A 27,337-nucleotide genomic window follows, 5' to 3' on the forward strand; every position below is an offset into this window, starting at 1 on the left:
ACAACGGGTGAGCGATACAGCTGCTGAGCTAGGAACAAGGACGTCAGCATCGCCGGACTCGAGGAAACGGATAACGTTTCAGGGTACGGCGATGCGCGACTCCAGGACGGCCACCGGATGGTGACTCGGTCGAGTCAGGGCAAAAATTACGTGGAGAGGATCAGGACTTTTGCAGCGCGGTCCAACGATCCTCTCCCATTTTTGCCCAGTGGCAATCGGTCGAGTCACGTCTCCGGTCGCCGACGGTTCCGTAGCACCAACAGCTGCCTTTGCTCGCTCAGTGTTTTAGGTCACCGTCGCCGTCGTCACGCATCAGTCGTCTTCAGCACCTGCACGTCGTCGATGCGCACAACATCGCGCACTAGCCGCTCGCCGTCAAATCGTCTCATTGACCCCGTGGCCGTCGCGGTCGGGACTTCGCCCGCCGTCATGATGGTCGTCACCCGCGAGCAAACGCGCTGGCCATTGCACTCGTCCGCCTGCGGGATGTGCCGCGAGAACGTATAGAGGTGACCAGTAGCCTTATTTTGCTTTAAGCACCTCGCCATCACGTACCATTCCCCCTGCTTATTGTGTCTTGTCTGGTGTTTTCTCCCCCCCCCCCAACCCCCCCCCCCCCCCCCCATTAGGCCACTTTGTGCCATTTATTGTTACAAAAATAATGAAAAATAATAAAAAAAAAAAAGGCCACTTTGAGCCGTTTGTATATTGTATAGATAAAATTTTTCATGCCATTTTGAGCCGTCAATCCGTTGACACTTGATTATATTCAAACTTTAAAAAGTTTATTCCAAAATTATATTTGTTTGTTAATAACTTAATAAAATTGTTTATACTAAAACAAAATATTGTTTCTTTTTTACGTATTAGAGTGTATATTTTGTATATTTAATTATTTCAACAGAATAATGGGCTCCACTGAACATGCCACTGTGAGGACCAATGCAAAGTATTAACTACTATAGCAATGTTTTTGTCACGCATCAAATATATCAATAAAATATTATAATAATGATAGGTATTTTTGGTCAGGTGAATGTATAATAATTTATATAGGACCCGACTTTAAGCCTATAATATTACCAAGTAGGTATATTTTATGATATTATTGTGATTAATTTTAGTATTAGACGTTAGTAGATATCTACTAAAGTAGGTTAAATTCATTTTTGTCAAAAAATCACATTTGAAAATGTCATTGTGTAGACTTATAAAATAAAATAATATACTCTAAAAGTTTCATATATCCACAAATAATATTTTTAAATCACAACAAAATAACTTAAAACGTTATTCTTGGTTTTAATACCTTTGAAATTCACTAAAAAGGATGAATGTACGATGTCAATGACGACAATCGTTACAACTGTTTATGAGAATATTTGTTTTAACCTTTCAATCCTTAGCTATAAAAATTGAACATTTTATAATTGTTTAGTTACAATAATTGATAATTTTCGACATTTTAATAAATTTAGTCAAAATATGAACTCTCGCACGACACGTCTTATATCACCCACGTACACTGTATACACGTGCTGTGACGTGTATCAAGTTATATTATAATATGCAATTTTTGGTTTTTACAGTATATTTATGAACGGAATTTCTCAGCAAACGTCTACTGCAGCGTGCGTATACGCATATTATATTCAAAATAATTGTATATAGATATTATTTAATTATTAGCTGTATATTATGATACGCGACGGGGACCCACGACTGCAGCTCTTAGATAATATATTAGCTTAGTAAATATCACGTCGAATTGTGCGCATTCGAACAATTTCGTTCGATTGTAAATCGTATTTTAGATTCTGAGCGAAGCGATGAATTTTCTTCAATAGTAACTTTTCTGATAGGAAAGTGAATCTAGTTGGTACTTTGAGGGGTCAAAAGTTAAAATTTCACAGTAGTTTTCACAAGCGACGTGAAAAAGAAAAGAAAAATTAAGGAAAAACGGGAATTTTTACGCAAAATCTGTTTTCGAGAAAATCGATTTTGGTTTTTGGTGTAACTCTAAAACAAATGATCGTAGGGACATGAAATTTTGACTGAATGTTTAAATTAGCATGTTCTATACACCATAAAATTTACAAAATATTTTGACTCTTTTTGAGCTGTTTACGGCCATTGTCAGTTTTCAATTTTTTTAGTTTTTTTTTCTATAAATATCAATAACATTTTATCTGTTGATTAAAAAAGCTTGAAAATTTATTAGAAGGCTCCTAGGTTATTGTTTCAAAGGCAGATGAAAAAAATTAAAAATCCTTAGTCACAGTTTTTAATTATAAGCATTTAAAGTTCAAATTTTGACAAAATACGGAAAAATCACGAAAAATAGCAAATTATTTTGAGTTGAGAATTCATAAAAATTTTTCTTTTTAAATCTAAGATTTGAAAATGTAATATAAGATTACTCATAAGTTTGTCTACCTTTATCAAAAAAAAAATGTCTAGAAGAAACTTAAATTAAATTTTTATGAGCGTCTGAAATTTATATTTTTACAACATTTGATATTTACTCGATTTCTCATGTAACAATTTTCTTATTTTATTGTAATTAAAAAACGAATGACTGTAGATACTTGAAAATTTCACTGAATGTTCATATTAGCATTTTCTATACAGTATAAAATGTTGAAAATATTTTGACTCTTTTTGAGCTGTTTACGGACATTGTCAGTTTTCAATTTTTTTAGTTTTTTTTTTTTCTATATAATATATCAATACAATTTTATTTGTTGGGTAAAAAAGCGTGAAAATTTAATATAAGGCTCCTGATATGTCGTTCTAATAGCAGTTGAAAAATATTAAAAATACATAGGCACAATTTTTTTTTATAAGCATTTAAAGTTCAAATTTTGACAACATTTATCAAATTTATAATTTATTAATTATTTTGTGGTTAAAAATTTATAAATTTATAAATTTTTAACTTTTATGGCTAAGGATTAAAAATTTAAAACAAGGCTCCACGTAAATAGGTTATATATAAATTACTTTATTCACAATAATATCATCAAATATACTTGGTAAAATCATAGGCTGACTGACCGTTTTCGCTCAGAATCGTTTTTCTTATACAATGATATTATATCATTGAATTCAAATTTAACACCATCCATTACAGTGACCCACTTGTAACCTACTGTACAGCAGAGCGACATCCACTTATCCACCTTTTTAAATATAATATTATTATGTATTAATGTATTATTATCGTGTGTTTGCTCGGTAAAGTAAGATCCGGACAGCAAAAACGTATATAATAATACGCCGTACACGGCTACCGGGCAACCGTTCTACCAGCGATACCCACACGTGACATGATTTGTTAACATTTCCTTTGGCAACATTTGTGCGTTCGTCGTTTTAAATTTCATCGTACCTGCATAGCTTGCAAAATGTTATTATAAAATGATATCATATTATACGGAAAAGGACAAAATATTTATCGCGTTTACTCTAAACTATAATAATATGTAATATAGATTCGTAATAAACTGCACTCGGTAGTCGGTTCAAATGTACACATATATAATATTATAATATAATAACAGTTATATTTATACGACCGGAGCATGCTAAAACGCCATGAATTTATTTAGCGATAAATAATTATATTTTAATATAATATATTTTTATAATTTTTACGTTTCATATAAAATGAATTTAAATTATGCGTATATACCTATATATATATTCTAAATACATTCTGGACAAAATATTCCTCAGCTGAGATGATGTACGATAATAATAATAATAACACTATAGTGAAGGTGGTTTCTAAATACAATGTCGTATAACCTAAACAGTATATATAAAAAAAAGAAGTACCTATTAGATATATTATAGAGGTATAATATGGGCTATTAATATATATTTATTTATATTGTGTGACGCCTAAAGCTGATTCTTCCGCAGTAGTTCGAACGATTATCTGCTGCGATTTCCGTCATCTGAGACTGTATATAGTGTGTTTAATATGTAGAAGATAACATCTTAAAATAATAGTATATTCATTTATATATATAGGTAGGTGCACTAAGACACTATTAAAGGCTAATATACGAGATGTTATCCAAGTTCGTGATTCACGTATTATATCGAAAATAAGTATATTTTAATTTATCCGTCTTCATAATATACGTTTGTTTTAAGCAGATTTCTACCTATATAATATGTAATATAATATATGGTATGTACCTATATAAACCTGTACCTAATTATCTTATAAGTCGTCCTATTGAATAAGATCAGTTGATTTAGTAAATGACGTATTAAGCGCATATAAAATATATAATAATAGATTAAACTATACCTTTATATAATATATTATATGTAATTGTACTGTAAATATTATAATAGGTGATAATGGTGATATAATATATAAGTTGTACCTACTATTAGTTCTTATACAGTCATATTAACCAATTATGTAATCCAATTTAATTGAATTAACTTAACTTCCTACAGTTAAATATTTTCATTGCCCAATCTTGCTAATAAAGTAAATAAAACTAAATTTACTATATCTATATAGTCTATAACATTATAATTGTATAGTAATACTTTATACTTGTCTTTGCTAGTACCAGTGTACCACCTACAATGGTACCAATATTATTTTTGTTATTTCAGAGTATAGATTTATTGTTTTTTTTTAATGTTAAGTCAAGAAAAACTTAATATACTCAGGTAACTATTATATAGGTATTAGGTACCTATATAAAAATAAACAGGTATAATTGGAATAAAATAGTTTATTTTTCAGTTACAACTTGACTTCCAGAAACAATATCAATAAGATCTGACGTGATTTTAAATTGTCTTTTGCGATTATATTCCAAGGTTAATTTTTCATTCAATGACTTAACATTTTTAGAAGCAGCATCCATAGCTATCATACGAGCAGAATGTTCACATAAGGTATTTTCTAACATGGCAAAAAATAAGAGTGAAACAGTAGAAAATTCAATATAACTTCTCATATTTTCTTCTTCTACTTCTTCTAAACCAGCAATATGAGCTACTGTGAGAAGGAAGTCTGTGTTATAAATAGAGATCCAGTCAACTTTCGACGTGCTTTTAGTAATAATATGGTTGTAATATATCTGGCAAGCAATAAATTCAGCGTAATTACATTCATTGAATATTTTTGAAGCGTCTAGAAATGTGGGGTTATCTTTCCCTATTTTGAAAGCTGTGAATAAAATGTTGGATTTATGCGACTTTGCTAACAGTTCCTCTGATTTTTGACCAACACATACGACTTTTGCAAGTTTTTGATCAGGTCTGTCCAGTTCTTGTTTAACTTTTTTTACGACATTCGTATGTATGCCGCCACATAGACCTCGATCAGACGTGATGGCAAATATGAGATGATTTTCAATGTGGTCGAGCATGTTGATGTGTGTGTAATGTTTATAAAATGATAGCGTACCATGGCCAAACGGACGTACGTCCTTCAGCAGGCGCTCGGTCTTGGCCAATTTGGCAGCTGACACGAGTTTCAGGGACGAGGTGATTTTATTGATGTTGCCATATGACTGTATGCGTTTCTGGATGGCTCTCAGAGACATTTAGTGGGCTGCAATAAATTACGTGAGTAATACCTATACGTAGCACAAGACGACGGACACGATGGTCTAGAATCTAGAGACAGGAAAGAGAAATAGAATAAAGAAATCGTGCTGAGATTAGGAACATAAAGTTATGCGTGACGACTACGATGCGTCGGACAAATGCCTCTGGGCTCTAGGGCCTTGGCTGGGGAGGGGTAGTTATAATATTCGTACGTGGAACGGGCCAGAGATAATACCGACTGATCAGATTCTCGATCCCTGTATGCACGATGCGATATACTAGTGCATCATAATCATCGCATTAATTGAATAAATTATATTTATCAAAATATAGGAAAATATACATTTTTTGCTCACCACTGAGCGGATGGCTGCCAGGATGCTGTGACGACTCGATGACTATGGTATTTGCCTGTTAATAAAACGTATATGTGTGCAGCATATGTATAAATGAAGATATAGAATACGAATAAGATATATAGAATAAGATATACGAATATTGAAATCGAACGGACAGAATCAAAAACAGTAAAAAGCAATCACTTTCAAAGCATTTTGACGATATTCTGTTTATACGTAGTGCAGGACAACGAAATTGAATGTAAACAAACATTATAGTAAATATACCTACTAGTTATACTACCCAAAGGTACCTAACTTAACATTTATAGAAAACACTAAAAAAATTAAAAATTATTATAATCTAAATATTATTTTGTAAATGACATTGTGTATTGAAAATTATAATTTAAATAACTGTGTAATGTGTCTACTATTAATATTTTTATAATAATAACAAAATAGGTAACAAAAATCGTTCATAAAAAATGTTTGTGGACTTCTGTTATGAATGAGAATTTTTTTACTATAATATGTTCAATAGCCTTGTTTTAAAATAAAAATTTTTATGCATTTTTAACTACAAAATAATTTAAATATTTTCGTGATTTTGATTAATTTCATAAACATTTGAAATATAAAGGCTTATAAAAGAAATTGATCTACCTATATATTTTCGATATTTTTAGTTGCTACATAAGTATCAAATATTATTAGAAACCTTGTATTGAATTTCCAAGCATTATTCCACATAAAAAAATTATATCATACATAATGGAAAAAACCCAAATAAATAATGATATGCAGCTCAAAAATATACAAAATATTCAAAATAATTTGAAAATTACTAGGAGTTTTTTTTTGTTTCCCTAGGCCATTATAGAACTAACAAGATTTAATTTTTTTACCTGAAATCACTATCAAAGTTAAATATTGAAGCAGTTTTACTATACTATTCAAAAGGCAGTTATAAGCCCTGACTCCGCGTAAGTACCTACGTAACTATGAGCCAGGGTAAAACCTACGTTAAAGTTACTGGAGCCTTAGACCAGCCCAACCACTTTTTAACCCCACCTATTAATTATATTCCAAAGAAAAATGTACTGTAATGATATGCTTATACATCATTATAATAAATAAACTAAAATCTTACAGAATAATAAATAACGGCCCCAGACTGTTGTTTGTAGAAATCGGTCATCCCCAATAAAACTATTGTCACCGACAAAAAGGTTTTTGCCGCCGAAGAGGAATCTAGTTCGGGGAAATACAAAAACCTTTGATAAAACCACCTACCACTCTCTGGTCGGAATATCCGTGTCGTCCCTTAAACCAGTGCATGAGCACCAACCACCAGAGTAACAACCTCTCAAGTCTCAAAAAACCGATTCCAACGAGCGACAACTGGGACTCCTTATGCGAGCAATAATCAGTGCGTTCTTTAATTCAATTTTTGTATTTGAAGTATTACTTTGTTTCATCTAAAACCTAAAACTCCTACAGTATTATCTACAAACAACTACGGATCAGGTACCTAAGACATAAAATATAATATTTTATATTTATTGCAGTTAATACATTATATGTGCTTTTTACATAAAATTACATTGTACGGTGTATTTGATCTAATTCTCGAATACACGATCTCGAGAGCCCTCCGAACACCTGGAGGAAGGTATAATAGCTTAATTTTACTATTTTAACATCTGATTTTAATATAACTATCGACAGGAGTCGTTTTTATATTTATCTTATTTCTAAGTTATTACAGTACTTATAACGAATAAAAATTTGCAAGTATAATATTATTATATTTAAAACAAAAATGACCTATATATCAAAATATAAATTACACAATTACAAGAAAATATTAGCCCACCATATAAGTATTTTTTTTAACTACGTACCTTGTATGACACCTTCAACCTTGATAAACAAATAAAAATACCTACACTATAAAACCAATACTTTCAAATTTTCATTTTTTTTTTAGGATCTTAAACTGCACATTATTTTAGCACTTCTTATTTCTATATAGCTGTGCCTATGAAATTAAATTATAAATTAATCACTTTTATTGTAATAAATAATAATCTAATATCCAAACACCCAATGCATTTTATTCTATAAATTATAATCATGATCATCATACGGACTTATTTGACGTGCAGGTTCGTGTGGTGAGAGGGAAATGGCATGTAGGTACCTAACTATTTTTCTTATAATAATATGTAGGACTTAGCTATGTACTATATAGGTAAAACGGTATATATACCCACTAAAAACATGGTCGTATACACGGGTGCGATATGGGGATAAATTCCATCCCGATGGCTTTTTGGTTTTTGTTATATATATATTATATAATAATAGTGGACTACCTTGCAATTTATCTATTGAAATATCAAATAATTAATATATATGTATCTTCCTCCTAGTCCCCCACACCATGAAAATTCCTTTCTATACTCTACGCCCTACGCCACGCTGACTAAATATAAATAATATTTTGGAAATATTGACTTGGTAAAAAAATATTGCATAACGCAACCCACTTTTTGATTGACCCTCGTATTAATAGCTTTAAATTGTTCATGTATAATTCAATTAAATTATTACAATATGAAGTAACGACTAAAGAGTATTGAATAGTGGTAAATGGTGTAGGTAATTATTATTATAGGACAATAAATAAAAATTAATATTTAATAGCATAATAATAATATAATATATAGTAATTATACACGAAATGGTAATTGTAGTAGTAATTATAATACCTATCTATAGTAATGTTTAAAATAAATATTAAATACAATTTAACTTACTATTGTATATTTATAATAGCATTTTCAAATATCAACATTAATATTTTGTTTAATATTTCTATAGCCTATAGGTACCAGCCAATGTATAAGTATAGTTCCGTAAAAAATGTTATAAGTTTTATTATTTTTAATAAGCCGTAATAAATATAATTACAATGAGGTGTTCTTAAAAGTTATAATTAGATACCTAATAATTTATAGATATTAGATACTTTACTCACAAGATCAAAAAATAGTGGGCAAGTGGGTGTCGCTCTGCTGTACAGTAGGTTACAAGTAGGTCACTGTAATGGATGCTATTAAATTTGAATTCAATGATATATAGGTAATATCATTGTATAAGAAAAACGATTCTGAGCGAAGATGGTCAGTCGGCCTATGATATATTGATATTACTAAGTATATTTGATGATATTATTGTGAATGAAGTAATTTATATATAACATATCAACGTCGAACCATGTTTTAAATTTTCAATCTTTAGCTAGTCTTATTGCATCTTGTCGCAATTGCATTCCTCAACTAGATTCACTTTCCCATTAAAAAAGATATTGTTGAAGGAAATCTAAGCAGTTGTACTGCCTCAAACTGTGGTGACAGACCAAAAAAAAGACACACATCATTGTAAAATACTAAAAACAATACATTCATCGCTCCGCTCAGAATCTAAAATATTTCGAATGGTTGCTTTTATATTAAACAAAAAAATTAATAATTATTAGACAGGTAGTTTATGAATGTACATTGTTAATTGTTTCATTGTTTCATAGTATTGTCACTATTGTGGCTCATTCAGTTCGACAATTTGGGAATATTTATTTGGGTGAGTGTAAAGTAAGCACTTAGCAGGCATGACGAAATATTGTTAAAATCATAATGTTATTTCGTCATGAGCAGCTGCTATCTACTGTCCTAAAAAAATTACGAGTAACAACCCTGATAACGAAAGATCAAAGTATCAAACCACATAAAACTATCAAAATCAAAGTAACCAAACTATTTCGAGATAAGGAATACATTATTTATTATTTATATCGATGCCAAAGCCAAACTGTAAAATATTATGATAAATATTAAATAGTGAATTCTGGACTCTGGAATCCGTAATTCCGTATCTATTCAGTCTTCATTTGGAGTTTGGACCACGACTCACGACAACTCACGGTTCACTACTATTGTGACCATCGTGATTTGGACTAACTGTCTAAGCTTGGATAATTTATTAATTTATCAAGTAAAGCTTAAATCAACTTAAGCAAGTAAATAGTAAATACTAATTGATATTGTGATTTAAAATCACTTTTTTCTTGAATATTTTACAGAATTTAATTTTTAATTTTGCAATATGCCTCATTTCCGTTTGGAAACAAATGTTTCCAAGTCTAAAGTAACACCAGAATTATTGAAAAAGCTTTCTGCAGCTGTGGCCAAAACTCTTGGAAAACCAGAATCGGTAAATACTAAATGCCTACCAAATGTTTTTCATTGTAATTTTTTTTTTTTACTTATTTTTTACTCGTTTTATAGTATGTAGTTGTGACTATTGTGCCCGATCAACTTATGACATGGGGTGGAGATGATAAGCCCTGTGGTACAGCTACGTTAATGAGCATCGGTTGCCTAGGCGTTGAACAGAACAAGAAACACGCAGCTGTCTTGTATCCTCTTTTAAAAAAAGAACTAGGCATACCAGATGACAGGTATGTTTACTTAATTCATCTATCAGTGAAATAATATAATAAATAATTATTGTTTCTAGATTATACATAACATTTTCGGACCAAAGTTCATCCAATGTTGGTTATACTGGAACAACCTTTCAAACAATTTTAGGATAATTAATATAAGGGGAACAAAAAACTACACTACCTACACTACACTACACTTTATAAAGTTTCACTTTCTACGATTATGTAAACTTTACAACCATTATCTAAAATAAAATTCAACATAGATTTAAATTAAGAAAAATAAACAGCTAACTTATGTATTGATTTATGGGTATTTTTTATTATTATTTATCCTTATTAATATCCTTGATGGTTACTAGCTGTATCTAATGCTATTCTTTATTACCTGTCCTTCCTAGAACAATATTCATTATTTTACCTAATTAACACAGTCAATCATATTTGAATATACTGGTCATGGCACTAATAGTTTAATCGTAACGCTGGCCAAATTGTAGTGCATTTAATTACGAGGTACAAGATACAATACCAATTGCAAGTGAAATTGTTTATTAAAACTATATTTTTCAATAATAATTAATAAATATTTATATAATATAAATACTAAATTCCTAGGTACTATTACACTATCATTGATTTTGTGGGTCCATGTTCAGTTTATTCACAAAGTTAAATAATATTGTTTTGGTAAAACAATTTCACAAGACATTAATAACCACCTAACCTATGATGGGGCAATGAATTAAACACATAGTTTACATTGAAGAAGGAAGTGTAAGCACTAGGCAGCAGTGATGTAGAGAATACTTTTAAAAATTATCTTAGTAATTACTCAAATACATTTTATTTCAAGTATTTAAGATTTTACTCAAATACTTTAACTGTATAGTATTTCAAGTACTACTCAAATACTTTTCAAATAGGTTTGTTATCAACGTTATATAGACACAAGTAGGTTATTAATCATTTTTTATTAAATACATGTTTATTGCATTTTAAAAACATTATGTTTTCAACATTTTCATCGGTCATATTACTTCTCTTTTTGGTCATGGCTGCTCCACCCACACTTAATACCAGCTCCACTAAAGCAAACACAATACCAAAGTATTCAATACTTAAAAAAATATCTGAACACATTTACTTGAATACTTTACAGCACTACTTGTCTACTAGGCAGTAATAGTGCTTTTAGTTGCATCTACTTATATCCGTATAATCTAATATTTATTTTACCGTTTACTAGTTAGCTATTACTAAGGCCAGAATGTATGCATTAAGACACATAAAATATGGAGTTTCTGATGCACAAATATAAATTTAAAAAATAATAATGAGTATTTCATAGATTAAAAATAGCATTTGTTAGAAGTAAAAACTTATTTAAATAAAATATATTTGATATGTACCAGCGTGAAGTTATTAAAAATATTTAAACAGCCGCTTATCTTGTAGATGAATCTTATAAATATGCAACTTATATTCATTTATTCAGAAATGTACTATAAACAATAGAGCTATGTATTTTCCCAGAATATTCAAGTATATAGATAAACATTATAATCTACAGATAATTATGAAACATTCTCTTATTCAGAATTCTTCTAGATCAAACATTTAAAAATATGCATTTTGGGCTTTAATGGCTTTATAAATATTTATTTTACTAACAAAATATTTAGTTTTTTAATCGTTATTGTACATAATTCAAAATAAAAAAATAATAAAATAGTAGGTGACATAATGTGGTTTTGTTGAAAACTAGTACATGCACTTTTCGGTCATCGACAGGAAATAAATATTAAATTAGTATTTTATTTGTCATAGTTTAAGATGTCATTTGCTTTAAAGTAATAAATGATCATCATTAAAAATGTTAAGTTGCATGATAAATTAATGTGATAAGAAGTTGGTAAAATAGCTATAATTAAATAACAATGAAATTTGTTTTTTCAATAATAACAATTATTCAATCAAACCAATTTATTTAACACATTTGAGATTATATTTTAAAATCAGACATTAATTTTCTTTATATAATATAATATAATATATAGTATAAAACAAATTATAATTGAACATGAAAGCAATACATTTAATTAATGCACAAGTCTATCAAAAGTGTTTAAAAATATAATAATTCAATAAGTGTTTATTGTATTTTTAACAACACAAGTATAAAATTATTACAGAGACCTGTATAATAAATATTTGAGTATAACTTTTTTTTGGTTTTAACATTATCATGACTAATTTGTTTAAAAAAAAAAACAAAATACACAAATTGTAGGAATACAAACAAAATGACGCTACCAGGGAAAGAAGATAGGTGATAAGCAGATTCAGTCTTTTCTTGTTCTGCGCTTTCTTGGAGATGATGGTACTTGATCTTCATTAGTTTGATCAGCCTCTACATCAACCTTTATAAATACATAAACATATATAATTAGAGTACAGTTTTAATAACTATGTTAAGTCCAGTGCTTGACTTGGAAAAGAAATAGTGAAGGTACTCTGATGAGACATACAAAATTTGCATCTCTGCATAATTAAAATATAACACTGTGTAGTCTCTTTGGGCCCCCTCTTTTACACTCTTGAAAATATTACCACAAACCAACATAACTTATTATACTGAAGTACTTTCAGTAGTGTGTTGGTATATGCCTTCTGGACGCGGTTGAATCTTAGGTGTCAATGATATTAAATCAATAAAAATTGTTTAAACGCCTGCATTCTCCCCTAAACCGTATTGCCACACTGGCCCAAGAAGTAGGAAAATATTGAGGTTTAAATGAAAAGATTGCAATGAGCCCTAATTGTCACCAAAGAAATTAATGTCTATGATTATCCTGCATAAATGTATTGCTGTATCAGATACTTATACACATTTTGTGAACAGTTTTTTTTTTATATAAAAATGTATTATAAACTTTTTAAAAAAACCTAAATCAAGTACCATCTCATGCATCCTAATTTGAAAAAAAGTAGGGGGTACACTAGAATATTTCAAAATTTAGTTGAGGCAACAGTCCTCCATCAACACGTCAATCACTGATATTAATTCAAAATTATCTTAACATAATATTATTTAATTGTTAGTAGCACATACATTTTCTTCATCATCATCAGCACTTTTACTATCAACTTCTTCATCTTCTTTTATATCTGCTTCATGTTCTTCATCAGATGCTTCTGCTTCTACGTCAGGTACAGGTTCATCAGTTTTCTTACTCGATTCATTTAATGAAGTCTTTTCCTATTTTAATAAGAACGATAAATAATATGCGCTTCAGGGGATTGAAAAAAGGTAATTTTACGGTGGAAGAAAAATTACTTTTGATGTGCAGCAGGTTATAACTATTAATACAACAGTTACTGCAATAACAACTACATACACAGCCCACAACCATGGGTTCTCATTGGTATATCTAATTACAGCTCCAATTACACTTTCCTAATCAAGAAAATACAAAATTTGTTAAAATACAATAAAATAAGGACAGGTATTAATTCATAATTACAGGTAGGTATATACTTAATGGGAAAGTACAAATATAATATATAAAAAACTATTCATTAGTTACTTAATTAGTAACTAACTACCTTCAAATATCTTTGTGTCAAATATGATAAATAAATAATCACAGGTATAGAACAATAAATTAAATAACATAACCATAATCCTGGCTTATAATTCATATTCTTGAGAACTCTGCCCCAAAATGTACCCTATAATATATATGTAGATATTTTTGTTTGTTTTTAAATTATTTTAATTACTACAATGTTAAGGTATTAATTGACTTTTTAGGTTTAAAATTTTTATTAAATATTACCGATTCGTGAGATACATTCTTCTTTTTCAGTGACCATGTTACTTCTGACCATTTTTCAGCATGTACCTCATCATCTGCTATTACCACATTATCAAAATAAATTTTGTCTGAAATAGACCATAATTCAAAACCAACAGCACCCTATAATAATACACAGAAATTATGTTTATTTATTTATGCACAATTCACATAATGACCTTTAACATATTACACAAAAAATGGAATTATTCATTATATAAGTAATTTTTAGTTTTATGTTGAAACTTCTTTACAGAGAATACAATCTTGAAAAGTTTGTAACAACATTAGGCTATTATGATCACGATACAAAATTAATAGTAATGCATACTACATTACTACATCCAACCAGGGGTGTCTGAATGTTCAGCGGCTCAGTATGCATGCGCACAGTGCGCATAACTTATGGCGAATAGTCACTGTGTGGTCTCTTTTTTAAAAACTATTAGTTTTTCAGAGTAAAATTGTGAAATGTATGGAATGCATTAATTAAAATAAGTTGCCTTTATAAACTTTAAAGGTTAAGTTACACAAAATCACAAAAATTTACTCAGACAGTAAATGCAGTAGGTTTATAAATTATTAGTAAAATACTAAAATGAATTATTATTCTGTACTTAAATATTGTTTGTATAACATTAGGTAATTAAGTTAATTAAACAAACTGCTATTTGTGTATGAAATGTACCATGACAAATTAAAAATACTTACAATAGGTGAAGATTTAAGTGGATTTTTATCATAAAAATAATCGGGATTATGTATAAGCCGAGGGGTCCACTTTCCACGATAGTTTGGATTGTCTGTTAATGGCTGCTTCCATTTGCCTTTGTACTTTGGATTTTTCATTAATGGTCTTGACCAAGGTCCACAACCTGAACGATCTTCACATTTTGGATTATTAATTAAAGGTGGTTCCCATTCTCCATCCATTTCATTATCCCTTTAAGTAAATTAAATTTATTAATAAGTCAATATCACATACAGATTATAACAATTTTAATTTACTTCAATTGACCAAGTAAGTAGGTACTATGTATCAATAATACTTATTTTATGGGTTTGTCCAAATTTTATTTTAAATAAATTAAGCCATTGAATAAAATATTAACTGATACTTACCAATCAGTGGGTTTAACTGCTGCTGTATCAGGGATGTGAGTGGGTTCTTCTTCCAACCAATCGTCTGGCATAGAAGAGGATTCATCAGGAATACTTTCAGGTTCGCTTTCATCCCAATCGTCTGGTTTAACAGCACTTTCATCAGGAATCTTACTTCTTTCATCCCAATCTTCAGGTTTTACATCATTCTTATCAACTATTTCTTTTGGTGGGTTAATTGGAGGATTAAAATCATCTTCTGAAAGTAAATCTCCTTCATATTGCAACTACAAACAATAATAAACAGTAATGTATTAATAAAAATATAATATTTAATAAACAATATACAAACAATAATAAATTAAACTTAATAATAACGTTTTTAGAATAACTTACTTCTTGGTCTAAAAAGAATGAATATGAGTTGTCTGGTTTAATAACTAAGGTATACAAATGAGGTTGATGGTCAGTAAATACTGATTCTTCAGTTTTTAATTTTAAACAGTGTTTTTCAGTAATTGTATTGTTTCTAGGATTTTTATGTCTAATTATAAAGTGAACTTTGGAAGTTGGTCCACATTTATCTGGGCCAAACATAATCGAATAAGGAGTTTTATCATTAAACTGAGTTAAATCCTTAATATGAGGACCATCAGTAAGCAACTTTAAATATGCTCCACCACAAGTATGTGGCTTTTGAAATGCTACTTCATATTGAATAACTAGAGTTTTTCCAGCATCATACTTGAATGGTTTGTCAAGTTTTGATGAAATAGCTGCATGACGACTCTCTGATGCTAAAACTAGACCTCTGTCACCTTTCAGCGGGAATCTTTCTAATTCTTCAATATTCCATTTACCTAATAATATAAATAGTTACAATGATTAAAAAATACATAAAATATTAAACACTTAGGTATCTATAATTTAATATTTTATTCAACTTAAGATTCTGAACGGAGCGAGGTAGCTAGTGGTTTTACAATGGTGTTTATTATTTTTTTTTTTTTTTTTTATATACAGTACACAAAATGTTTACCAGAAGTGCTTCGATTTCAACATATAGTACCTTATCTTTTAGCAAATTGGATCAAGATGGTACTTACTTTAGAGAGGTCATTTTTCGATTTTCTCAACAGTTATTTAATGCCACGGGAGAAACTACTGACAAATTACGAAAAACAGCTTAAAATGGAATTTTAATTTCTAACGCTTTGTTTATCATCGTAGCAACGAATAAAAAATTATAACATTATAATATTAATTGTAACTAAAAAGCTATAATAAATAATTAAAAAATTTAAAAAATCCAGATTGACAAACCGTCTCCGCTCAGAATCGTTTTTCTTATACATTGATATTATATCATTGAATTCAAGTTTAATACAATCCATTATACATTGACTCACTTGTAACCTACTGTACAGCAGAGCAACATCCACTTACCCGTTTTTTATGGTATTGAATATTATTCCGTATTTTGTTATTTAGCCATTTAATCCCAAACACCTTTTTTTAGATTTCTTGATGTATAATTTGGAAAACTGTCTTCCTCATTTTATAGGTTAAACAAAGAGTATTGTTATGAAATAATTACTTAAGGTAAGTTGAGCTAATAATTTTTAAATGCAAAATAATTAGTGTCTAGAGATTGGTTTGTATGTATTTTTATTATATCTTTAATTTTAAAGGTAGAATCAATAAGACATAAATTAATTATTAACTTTTCTAGTATTATAGACAACTTATTGGCTGTGGTGTGCTATCTTGTTTTAAATAATGTGTGTAAATAAATATAATATTTATAAAAAATTCTAGGCGTGTGCAAAAAAACAATAAAACATTTATTAATATATATTATAATAAGCGGTTTACCGTCATACTGAGCTAGTTCTTCATCAACATCCGGCTTCTTGGAATTAGATTTAATCCATTTTGTGTCCAATAACGATGGATTGTCGAAATTTTCGGCCAGGTACACGCCTACTTTGCTTGCAGTTGGGCTGGTGTAAGGCACTGATTCCACGCTTACATCACTCTGGGGAAGCATACGTGAATTAGGTAAAAATGTTGAATTAACTGTAGAAAAGACTCGTTGCTTACCGGCGCTTGTTCTTCGCCGAATGCCAAATGCACGACCAGCACTGCTATGCATGCCAGTAGTTTAATTTTGGCCATTGATATCTGCTCGAAACGGACAATACAATGTATATGAAAAACAATAATATATCAGAAAACGGGCGACAAAGAGCACGAGAACCGATGAACAAAACTTACTCACACGGTTACACTCGCAAGTCGCAGAGACTAGACGGTTTTCCACCCAAATAGTCAAATGTCGAATACTGATACTCAAATGTCTCAAATCGAATACTCGTACTATGATAATGAGGAAACCTACGTAACACCACGAATCCAGTAATCTGTGGCAGGGGTTTCGGCAGCGGAAAATGACAAGACAGAAATAATATTACTGGACCGGCGTATTGCCGCAGTGTGTGCAACTTACCGTGTTCAGCGATGAACGACTAACTTTGCCACTATGGCGATGGCGATGATGATGATGACGATGACGACGATGATGATGATGATTATGTTGATGTTATTGATATTTCCCCCACCTTCCCGCTCTTTTTTTCTAATTTTTTCTAAATCATAACGAAAATTATTTTGAAATTTATAACCGTACCCCGGTGCCCGTGCGTTTCAGAAATTTGTTCGATGTTGCCCCCCTGACAATTTAGATAATATGTTGCTGGTGCTCAATAAATGAGAAAAATATTTTCAATTAAAATTTTTTAGTTTTTCCCGATGCCGTTCGCTGCCGTTGTTGTCCGCACTGTCGTTGTGACATCATAGGCGTACCACTAACACACCGCGGCTGTTCGGCTGTTTGATTCTCACGTTTAAATACGAATCGCGATTCGCGATCATTGTTGACTGCCGAGACCGCCGTCGATTCAACGAACAAATTTAGGAAGCCTTTTCGCGGTTTTTCGAACAATATGTAGCCTCCGAATCTCTAGCATTTTTTTTGACGCCTGCAGTTGTCGTTGATTGCCCAAACCCTCAGAGTCACGATGACGGCCAGCACGGACGCAGCTGCGGCTTTACCCACCACGAAGGTGATACAGGTGACGAACATCGCACCGCAGGCCACCAAGGATCAAATGCAAACGTTGTTCGGTTGCATTGGCAAGATCGAGGATATCAGACTGTACCCGCAGATACGTGACGTGTCTGTACCTGTCCAGTCTCGTATATGTTACGTCAAGTACTTCGACTCTCTGTGCGTAGCAGTCGCACAACATCTCACCAACACCGTGTTCATCGACCGAGCACTCATCGTCACGCCCTATCAATCCTCGGTTGGCGACATACCAGATGAATACAGGGCGCTGGACATTGCTAACCAAGCGAACATCGTGCCTGGATTATATCCTTCTGACCCCAAGTTGCCGGCGCACGTCGTCAATCAAATCGAAGGCATTCCTCCAAATCAGGTAATTGTCACTAACGATCCGGTGTTAGCGTCCAATGGCTTACCTCCGTACCCACAATTGCCAATCACCTACGATTCTAGACGAATTGAAGAAATTAGGCGTACCTTAGCTGCAATTAACGTGGACGAAAATGTGACAGACGATGAACTTATAGGTTTTTTCCAAAAAGCTGGTGATGTCAAGTATGTTAGATGGTGTAGTAGAGAAAACGATATTACTCGTTATGCTCTTGTAGAATATTCCGAACAAGCTAGTGTTATAGCTGGATTAAAACTCAATGGAGTACAACTCGGCTCTCGTCCAGTTCAAGTGACACATGCCACTCAAGCAATTGCTAAACCAATGGCCAAAAGTAATGAAGCAGCCCAAAGAGAAATTGAAGAAGCTATGACTAGAGTTAAAGAAGCTCAAAGTTTGATTTCTGCAGCTATTGATCCTGTCATTGGGATCTTATCTAAAGACAAAAAGCATGGTCATTCCCATCGTAGGTCAAGATCTAGATCACATGGTAGGAGTCGGCGTAGGTCATCATCTAGATCACGTAGAGGACATTCACGCTCTCGTAGAAGACGGTCAAGATCACGTTCTAAAAGGCGCTCTAGATCAAGGAAAAGGTACAGGAGTCCTAACCGACGTTCTAGAGATAGAAAAAGGTCACGGTCCAGGAAAAAGTCTAGATCTAGGGATAGAAAACGTAAAACATCCAGAGATAGGCGAAGATCAAGATCTAAATCCAAGTCTAAGTCTAAGTCTAAGTCTAGACGTCGCTCAAGATCTAGAAGTCATAAAAAAGATAAGAAATATTCTTCTAAACGAAAAGAAGATAAATCAGAAAAACGAAAAGAAAAGGACAAAAAAAAAGAAAACACCCCACCTGTTGTACCAGAAGTTGAGAAAAAAAATAAATCTGTAACGCCTGAAAAAGAGAAATCTAGGTCAGCTACACCACCAAGAAGTAATTCTAGGAGCCCACGATCATCTAGTAAATCACCAAGAAGAAGTAGCTCATCTGGTAGAGGAAAGACATCTGAATTAGTTAAAAGCCGTTCGTCTAGTCATATTAGACGAACATTGTCTCCAAAAAGATCTAGGACAAGAACTCCGCTTCGTAAGCGGGTTAGCAGGTCTCCTCGCAGAAGTCGGACACCTAAGAAACGCACTAGGAAATCCAATTCATCGCAAAGGCGTACTCGAAAACGTAGTGCAAGTCGTCATAAGTCACGTTCGCCTACCGAAAAACGACATAGACGTACACGTTCACCCATACGTAGATCGCCATCTCCCAGATCACCTCCTCCTAGAAGAGTTACTAGAACTCCCCCATCTAAAAGTCCTCAGTCTCCTGCTAGATCTGTATCCAGGTCACCACCAGTAAGGGGTAAGAGAAGCACATCTGAGAGCAGAAAAAGAAGTGAGTCACTAACCCGAAAAAGAAGTTTATCAGTAGATAGAAGCAGAAGAAGTATGTCGATTGATCATAAATCCCGATCAGAAAGTAAAAGTAGAAGCCATACTCCTGGTTCAGCAAGGAGTAGGTCACCTGGATGGAGAAAAAGTGAATCCGCATCGCCTCCACCAAATAGACGAAGTACTTCTTAAACTCCATAATCTTAAATTTTTTTTTATTATGTACTTGTAACCATGTACACAATTTATTTTAATTATCCAATTACATTAATTAAACATGATGTACTTTTGCTTTAACATAATATAAATATATATATGTATTTCGTATCTGGTGTATATTATATATACAATTATATTTAGTTTTCTTTTTATATGTTTTTTCCTGTCCTAGTTAATAGTACTATCTAAAAATAAGAAAATTCACAACAGTAAAAGTAGTAATGTTCATTAAAAATATATTTTAGGTATAAATACGTCTTGAATTGGAGTTAACAACTTTAAAATAATATTATGAGTGTTTTCATTCAATATAATATTACATAGGTACAATTTATAATAAGTATATCATCTAAAGCAAGGATCGCCTATATTTGGAGGGCAACTTTAAAAATTCATTAAGTTTGTCCAAATGACTCCGATCTATAGTGAATCACATTATAACTTAAATGGTAATTCATGCTCATTCAAGCTCAACAATAGTTTCTTAAAAAAAAAAGATGTCTTAATTGAAAAATGTTTTATTTAAAATTATTAGTTATAATTATTTTTATATAATAATAACATTCAAAGCACAAATATATTTAACTTAAATTTCAGTTTGGTTTAATGCTGATTCTGAGGCACTATTAACTTTTCTAGTTAAAATGTTTAATGCTTCTAAGAAAATTAAACTTGGATCCATTGCTCCGACTGATTCAATTGTAACTGAAAATGAAAAATAATATTAATTGTTAGTCCATGACTTCCCAAACAATTTTAAGAGGACGCTATACCCGCATGCGTTGTTTCCGTCTTACAAATGCACAACATAGCAAAAACTGTTTTGCGCAATCAAAAAGGCTACAATCATAACTAAGAAACGAGATATTCACCACATAAAAAGGAAAACTTTGGCTAGGCAACGTTGTTTTTATTTTTTTGATATCATTTATATGAAAAAAGTTTTTCAAGTTTGAAAAATACAAACAATAATGGTAAGTGATACCAAAAAAATAAAAACAATGTTGCACAGCCAAAGTTCTCCTTTTTATGTGGTGAAAATCTCGTTTCTTAGTTATGGCTGTAGCCTTCTCGGTTTTTTCCCCGCGCAAAAGAGTTTTTGCTATGTTGTACATTTGTAAGACAGAGACAACAAATGCGAATGTAGCATCCTCTGAAACATTGGTAATTATTTGTAATTTGTACAAATTATTGTCAATGCAAAATTTAGTTAATAATATGTTACCAATTATTAGTTTTTTATTTTAATAATTGACTAAGTATAATCTTTAAATACAATAACATGACTATCTATATTTGAGTTATAGTTTTAAATTATTTTTAACTTGTAACTATTTAATTTTTTAGTTGAAAGAATTATCACTGAATAATAATTGAGTTTTTTATAAAAAATGTTCAAAATAATTTACCACAGTTTTATGAATGGTATTATAATTAACAGACACAGAATGTTGCATGTGAATTATTAATTGTTTTGTTCTACATAAATCTTTAGTATTATTTATTTGTATATTTTAAATCTTTCAATCTACAAAATGTGTGCGCACAAGTATAGCCTATATTAATGGAATTTAATGGGTGCTATTCTACAATATGTTAAAAATAAATTGATTATAGTGAATAAAAAGTTGAATAAGTGTTTTTTTGAATCTGGTATAAACATTGCAGAATTAATTTTAATAAAACAATTGGGGATAATATTATTTTTAGTTATCATACTGATTATGAATGATAAAATAACTATTTATGGTCAAATAATTTATCTGTGACACAAAATTGAAACATCCAACTTTGATTACTTATTTTTGTCGAAGATGATGTAATTAAAGATATGATATGATTGACTGAAAACTAATTAAATGCATGTTAGTTTCTAAGTTTTAAGATTTAACAATAATAATGTATTTTCTATTAAGTTAATCCATCTGTCTCCAATAATAATAACTTGAAATACCCATGAAGCAATAAGAAATCTAAAAACCGATTTGAATTTGTAATCATGTCTACTTGAGATCAACTTTCCCACATTTTTGATTTTATCCCCCTAAATTCTAAAAAAAATGTATACTTAAAAGGAATTTAAATATTTAAATTATTGGAGAAAATAAAAAATAAATCAATGAATTAAAAATGTGGGAAATCGATCTCAAGTAAACTTGACGATAAATTCGAATGTTTTTAGAATTCATAACGCTTCACAAGACCAATTGATACGTTGGAATGAAAATACGTCTAAATTCCTATGTTCCACGTGTGTTAGACAACAAAAAATCACCGCTTCTAATCCTCTTAAATTCTGATAAAAAAGTAAGATTTTCTATAAAACAAAATGTGACTTGTTTCACATTATATCATACAATTTTTTGCGCAAAAAGGTTTAAAGTTTAAAATTCCTATAAATTATTTGCATAATAAACAAATAATTAAAATGTATTGATTAAGAAACCAGACTACAAAACTCACATATAAAATGGTCCTGAATTTTGGAAAGTAAAATTTTATTATCAAATTGTTTGTATCTAAATACATTCCTGGAACTATTATCTTTTCGGGAATCTTCTACAAACGCAATAAGGACACCTAAAAACAAAAATTTGATTAATTAAAAAAATAATAATAATTAGTTTTTATAAAACAAATATATACCTTTAACACTTTTCAATCCAATCACACCCTTGGGAAAGCATGATTGTAGTAATACTGCATCATTTCCTTTAATTTCATCAAGTAATTTAATATTTGGCATCATTCTATACCAGGCTGTGCCTAAATATCGAAAATACAACAAATCATTTTACTTATATATTAATATAAAAAAAAAGTGATCTACCAACATGTTAGTCATAAAAATAAGAAAAAAAATTATTTAAAAATTTATCTCCTTTTTTTCGTTGTGTTATCAATAACGCTGCCAGAACTTCTTGTAAATTATTTAATTTAACTTCTACTTAATACATAATAGGTACTTACAAACACTTTGAAATTTAGCATGGTCTTTAGGTATTCCTTTGACAGCAAACATTTTAAGTTCAATTTCCTGTCCTGGTCTTAACTTTGCGATGAGAATATCATCACTAATTATTCCAACATCTTTTTCCGTGAAAATATCTTTTTGGTTGCCCAATGGTAACCATTTTATGTGTTTTGCGTAAACTAAAAATATTTCAAGTCTCAAAAAAAATATATATATGATTCTAATAAAAACAAAAGGGGGAAAGTAGATAACTAGTAACTACTCTGGTGTACAGTAGGTGTTAAGTGTATTCAGTTATTAAGTCACAGTAACGTACGTGTTAAAACTAAAAACGATTTCTAAAATTTTAAAATTTCATAATTCAGAGTATAAAATGTACTTTATAAATACTATAGAAGTAAGATATAATAATATATGTAAAAGTTTTAAGAGTGAAGTTCCCACGAATATTTTTAAATAAAAAAAATAAAAGAAATTGTTCTTAATTGTTTAAATATGTAATTTCGAGCATATTTGAGCTTGGTCAATAAAATAAAAGTTTTTGTATTCCTAAAATGTTTTGGTTCCAAAAAGAACTAGTTACGAAGAACCTTGTATTAATTTTTTAAATCTTAAATAGGAATGAATGTTAAACATTTCATGAATGTTAAACTACAAATAATATGCAAATTACTATCAAAATTATAACTTAAAATAAAAATCCTTATTGATATACGCTAAACATATTTTTTAAATAGCTATAATAAAAACTCATAAGGAACCTAGTATTACATTTTCAAGTTTTTACAACCAGTAAAAATATTTTTATCGACTTTATAAACTAAAAATGTCAAATGTCCAGCTTAAGAGGATGCGTGTTGTCTCCGTCTTAAAAATGTAAAACATAGCAAAAGCTGGTTTGTACTGAGAAGGCTACAGTCATAACACTCATAACTAAGAAATGGAATTTTCACAAGGTAAAAAAGAGAACTTTGGTGGTTTATTTTTTCGATATTGAAACTACAAAAAAAGTTGTTGATGTTTAAAAACACAAAAATAAAAACTTTTTTGTGTAAGTAATATCAAAAAAATAAAAACAATATTTCACACACAATGTTCTGAACTATATTTTATATCATTTTGAAGTTTTAACTATGGCTGGCGGTATTTAAAATGTTGATACCAGTATTCCGTATTTGTTTATTACTGGTATATATGGTATTTTTGGTAATTATCGAAAATACCATACCTAGGTAATTACCGAAAATATTGTACGATTCGAACCTTAGTAATTATCAAAAATACCATAGCCTTGGTAAATTTTAGTACTTAATTTAATTTAGTGTTTAAAAGTTTCCAACCTAGGATAGAGCTATATTATTACGTCATTACGATCATATAAAAAAAAATAAGCAAATCAAATTAAATTTTTATGAGCGTTTGAAGTTCATGTTTTTACAGGATATTCACTCGATTTCTCATGTAGCGATTTTCTTATTTTGTTGTAATTTAAAAACCTATAGCTGTGGATATATAAAAATTTTACTGAATGTTTATATTTTCATTTTTTATACACCATAAAATTTTGAAAATATTTTTATTCTTTTTGAGCTGTTTACGGATAATTTCAAATTTCAATTTTTTTAGTTTTTTTTATCTACAAATATCAATAAAATTTTATTTGTTGGGACAAAAAGCATAAAAATTTAATACAAGGCTCCTGATATATTGCTACAATAGCAGTAAAAAAATATTAAAATACAGAGGCACCTTTTTTTTTATAAGCATTCAAAGTTCAAATTTGGACAAAAATTTAACAAATTGAAAATTTACAAATTATTCAGTAGTTAAAAATGTATAAAATGTTCAACAAAGGATTGAAAACTTAAAACAAGGTTCGACGTAAATAGGTTATATATAAATTACTTTATTCACAATAATATTATCAAATATACTTAGTAATATCAATATATCATAGGATGACTGACCGTCTTTGCTCGGAATCGTTTTTTTTTATACAATGATATTATATCATTGAATTCAAATTTAATACCATCCATTACAGTGACCTACTTGTAACCTACTGTACAGTAGAGCGACACCCACTTGCTTACCTTTTTTACTTTTGACTCCCAAAAGTACCAACCAGATACCACCCTTAAAATGGAAAATCAAAAACTGCTCCAAAAGGTGATAGCAGATACAAAAATAAAAAATATGTCTTAAAATGAATACTTTCATTGCACTAGAATCTAAATAATATCTTACCTGGAAAACTAATAAACTGTTTGTGAGCTAATGCATCTAAATCCTTTTTTGTACATTTTATTTTCATCTCATAAACTAGACTGTCATGCTCATTTGGTTCAGAATTTTCTGAAAAAAAAGTCAATAACTAAAACACAACAAAGTTGTAATTTAAAAATAAAAAAAGAATACCTACCATCTTCTTTCATTTTAAACTGCCTAGGATCTGCTTTCAATGGAATTAAGCCCAATCGATGTGCAAGTATTTCATCAAGTATATAAGATGTGTTCTGATATATATGCACCTTTTCAATTGCCATACTTGGTACCTAAAAAATATTGTATATAAGTACCTCTAATTATATAAAAAATGATTGGGATAAAAAGTTTATAACTATCGAAATGTGAAACAAAATTTGATTTATTATTATTATAAAATTAATTAACATGCGTCTACAATAAAAAAAATTATTGAATTTTTGTTTTTACTAAATATTTAATAAATGCATATTATAATTATTAAGTTCCTAAGAAAAGCCTTTTAAAACTTTTACTTGGTACTAACTACTAAAGTATAATAAGATTAGTACTCTGGATCAACATTAAAAATAGTTACCTAATAAAGAGGTCTTTCAAATAATAGGAGAGGGAAAATACCTCCTAAAGGCTTTTAAGATTAGGAGAGCTAAATTAATCGGACATACACTACAACATAACAACTTATTAAGAAGAATAATAAAGAGATCTGTAAAGGGAAGAACTTTAGAGGAAGACCACCGCTCAATTACTTGGGTCAAGTAGCTATGCAGAACTTCTGACAATGTAAAAAGGAAAGCAGAGAGTTGGGAAAGAATGGAGGAATGCTGCCAACCAATCCACGGGCAGTTAACCAAAACAAAAAAACCTAACAAATAAGATGCCAGTTAATGATAATATGTTAATATTTTAGAGTTCATTACCTCCGATATAATAACTCTTCTCAAACTATTAGCCACAGCTACATCGATCCCGACGAGATCAAACTCCAATTCATTGTCAGAGCGACTGATTATATTTATCTTGAAATTCTAAAACATAAATATTAAGTTTTGAAAAATTATAAAAAAAAAAATAAACTAATAATACCTATAGGTACTGAAATAAGATATTGTAATATTTACCTTTATAAATTCATCATAATTATATGGTTTAATTTCATTGCCTAGAGTCTGAAAATAAAATTATGAACGTTGTCCATGTTACAATTAATGTACCAACATCATTATTTTGGATTATAAATTACAAAAACAACTTTGCTTACCCTTTCAATGGAATGTTTGTTCATTATTATTGGATTGTCCATTTTATGATAGAAGTAAGATGAACAATAAGGTGACAGTAAGTTAGTTACAGATTTGAGATATTAAATTTAAATTAAATTTTTTATACAATGCGTGAATTACACATGCCTACATAGTACATTCTGTGGTTCAAATATCAAAAACATGATATAACGATCTTATCACTCCGGGAGAACTGGGGTATCACCGGCCTGTTCATGACGGTACATAACAATGTTCAACACTACATAAAAAAAATGGTGACGTATCACCTAGATCCCCGTCCTA

General features: G+C 30.2%; 5 protein-coding genes across 8 annotated transcripts; 2 read left to right on the forward strand and 3 right to left on the reverse strand.

Annotated features, from left to right (window-relative positions):
- Window positions 1–4,766: 4,766 nt before the first annotated feature.
- On the reverse strand, window positions 4,767–5,585 carry LOC132942566 (ATP synthase subunit gamma, mitochondrial-like). The gene has a single exon (XM_061011109.1). It carries the CDS (start codon window positions 5,583–5,585, stop codon window positions 4,767–4,769), a length of 819 nt encoding a protein of 272 aa, XP_060867092.1.
- A 4,166-nt stretch (window positions 5,586–9,751) lies between these two features.
- On the forward strand, window positions 9,752–10,746 carry LOC132942934 (macrophage migration inhibitory factor homolog). Of its 3 annotated transcripts, none has more exons than XM_061011650.1 (4): window positions 9,752–10,007; window positions 10,075–10,205; window positions 10,280–10,452; window positions 10,512–10,746. In XM_061011650.1, the coding sequence occupies exons 2-4, from the start codon at window positions 10,098–10,100 to the stop codon at window positions 10,588–10,590; spliced, it is 360 nt and encodes a 119-aa protein (XP_060867633.1). In that variant the 5' UTR covers window positions 9,752–10,007; window positions 10,075–10,097; the 3' UTR covers window positions 10,591–10,746. The 3 variants fall into 3 exon arrangements, with proteins under 3 accessions (XP_060867633.1, XP_060867632.1, XP_060867631.1); XM_061011649.1 differs by having other exon boundaries at window positions 9,753–10,011; XM_061011648.1 differs by having other exon boundaries at window positions 9,755–9,986.
- Window positions 10,747–12,408: 1,662 nt separating this feature from the next.
- LOC132944002 (calnexin-like) lies at window positions 12,409–17,875 on the reverse strand. 2 transcript variants are annotated; one of them, XM_061013207.1, is made up of 10 exons: window positions 17,683–17,875; window positions 17,505–17,585; window positions 17,277–17,439; window positions 15,798–16,261; window positions 15,423–15,688; window positions 15,012–15,243; window positions 14,283–14,423; window positions 13,781–13,900; window positions 13,556–13,702; window positions 12,409–12,863 (listed from the first exon to the last, which is right to left on the reverse strand). In XM_061013207.1, the coding sequence occupies exons 2-10, from the start codon at window positions 17,577–17,579 to the stop codon at window positions 12,786–12,788; spliced, it is 1,686 nt and encodes a 561-aa protein (XP_060869190.1). In that variant the 5' UTR covers window positions 17,580–17,585; window positions 17,683–17,875; the 3' UTR covers window positions 12,409–12,785. The 2 variants fall into 2 exon arrangements, with proteins under 2 accessions (XP_060869190.1, XP_060869189.1); XM_061013206.1 differs by having other exon boundaries at window positions 17,679–17,874.
- A 177-nt stretch (window positions 17,876–18,052) lies between these two features.
- Window positions 18,053–20,670, forward strand: LOC132944001 (probable splicing factor, arginine/serine-rich 7). Its single transcript, XM_061013205.1, has one exon. The coding sequence runs from the start codon at window positions 18,482–18,484 to the stop codon at window positions 20,501–20,503; it is 2,022 nt and encodes a 673-aa protein (XP_060869188.1). The 5' UTR covers window positions 18,053–18,481; the 3' UTR covers window positions 20,504–20,670.
- Window positions 20,671–21,030: 360 nt separating this feature from the next.
- LOC132944004 (DNA-directed RNA polymerases I and III subunit RPAC1) lies at window positions 21,031–27,223 on the reverse strand. Its single transcript, XM_061013208.1, has 9 exons — window positions 27,031–27,223; window positions 26,891–26,938; window positions 26,690–26,797; window positions 25,927–26,059; window positions 25,752–25,859; window positions 23,501–23,683; window positions 23,177–23,296; window positions 22,994–23,110; window positions 21,031–21,235 (listed from the first exon to the last, which is right to left on the reverse strand). Exons 1-9 carry the CDS (start codon window positions 27,070–27,072, stop codon window positions 21,117–21,119), a joined length of 978 nt encoding a protein of 325 aa, XP_060869191.1. The 5' UTR covers window positions 27,073–27,223; the 3' UTR covers window positions 21,031–21,116.
- Window positions 27,224–27,337: the final 114 nt, after the last annotated feature.

This window comes from Metopolophium dirhodum, chromosome 4 (assembly GCF_019925205.1).
Source record: "Metopolophium dirhodum isolate CAU chromosome 4, ASM1992520v1, whole genome shotgun sequence".
In the NCBI taxonomy this organism is placed as follows: Eukaryota; Metazoa; Arthropoda; class Insecta; order Hemiptera; family Aphididae; genus Metopolophium; species Metopolophium dirhodum.

What these genes read in the sequence shown, in the direction of transcription:
- LOC132944004 (XM_061013208.1), bottom strand. Translation starts at nt 27,072, where the DNA reads ATGGACAATCCAATAATAATGAACAAACATTCCATTGAAAGG. An exon ending in ACAAACATTCCATTGAAAGG is followed by an intron (nt 26,939 to 27,030) that starts GTAAGCAAAGTT and finishes TTTTATTTTCAG; the next exon opens with ACTCTAGGCAATGAAATTAA. An exon ending in ACAGTTTATTAGTTTTCCAG is followed by an intron (nt 23,684 to 25,751) that starts GTAAGATATTAT and finishes AAATATTTTTAG; the next exon opens with TTTACGCAAAACACATAAAA.
- LOC132942934 (XM_061011650.1), top strand. Translation starts at nt 10,098, where the DNA reads ATGCCTCATTTCCGTTTGGAAACAAATGTTTCCAAGTCTAAAGTAACA. An exon ending in CTCTTGGAAAACCAGAATCG is followed by an intron (nt 10,206 to 10,279) that starts GTAAATACTAAA and finishes CTCGTTTTATAG; the next exon opens with TATGTAGTTGTGACTATTGT. An exon ending in CTAGGCATACCAGATGACAG is followed by an intron (nt 10,453 to 10,511) that starts GTATGTTTACTT and finishes TATTGTTTCTAG; the next exon opens with ATTATACATAACATTTTCGG.
- LOC132944002 (XM_061013207.1), bottom strand. Translation starts at nt 17,579, where the DNA reads ATGGCCAAAATTAAACTACTGGCATGCATAGCAGTGCTGGTCGTGCAT. An exon ending in TCGGCGAAGAACAAGCGCCG is followed by an intron (nt 17,440 to 17,504) that starts GTAAGCAACGAG and finishes ATGCTTCCCCAG; the next exon opens with AGTGATGTAAGCGTGGAATC. An exon ending in CACTTAAATCTTCACCTATT is followed by an intron (nt 14,424 to 15,011) that starts GTAAGTATTTTT and finishes GTATTATTATAG; the next exon opens with GGTGCTGTTGGTTTTGAATT.
- LOC132942566 (XM_061011109.1), bottom strand. Translation starts at nt 5,585, where the DNA reads ATGTCTCTGAGAGCCATCCAGAAACGCATACAGTCATATGGCAACATC.
- LOC132944001 (XM_061013205.1), top strand. Translation starts at nt 18,482, where the DNA reads ATGACGGCCAGCACGGACGCAGCTGCGGCTTTACCCACCACGAAGGTG.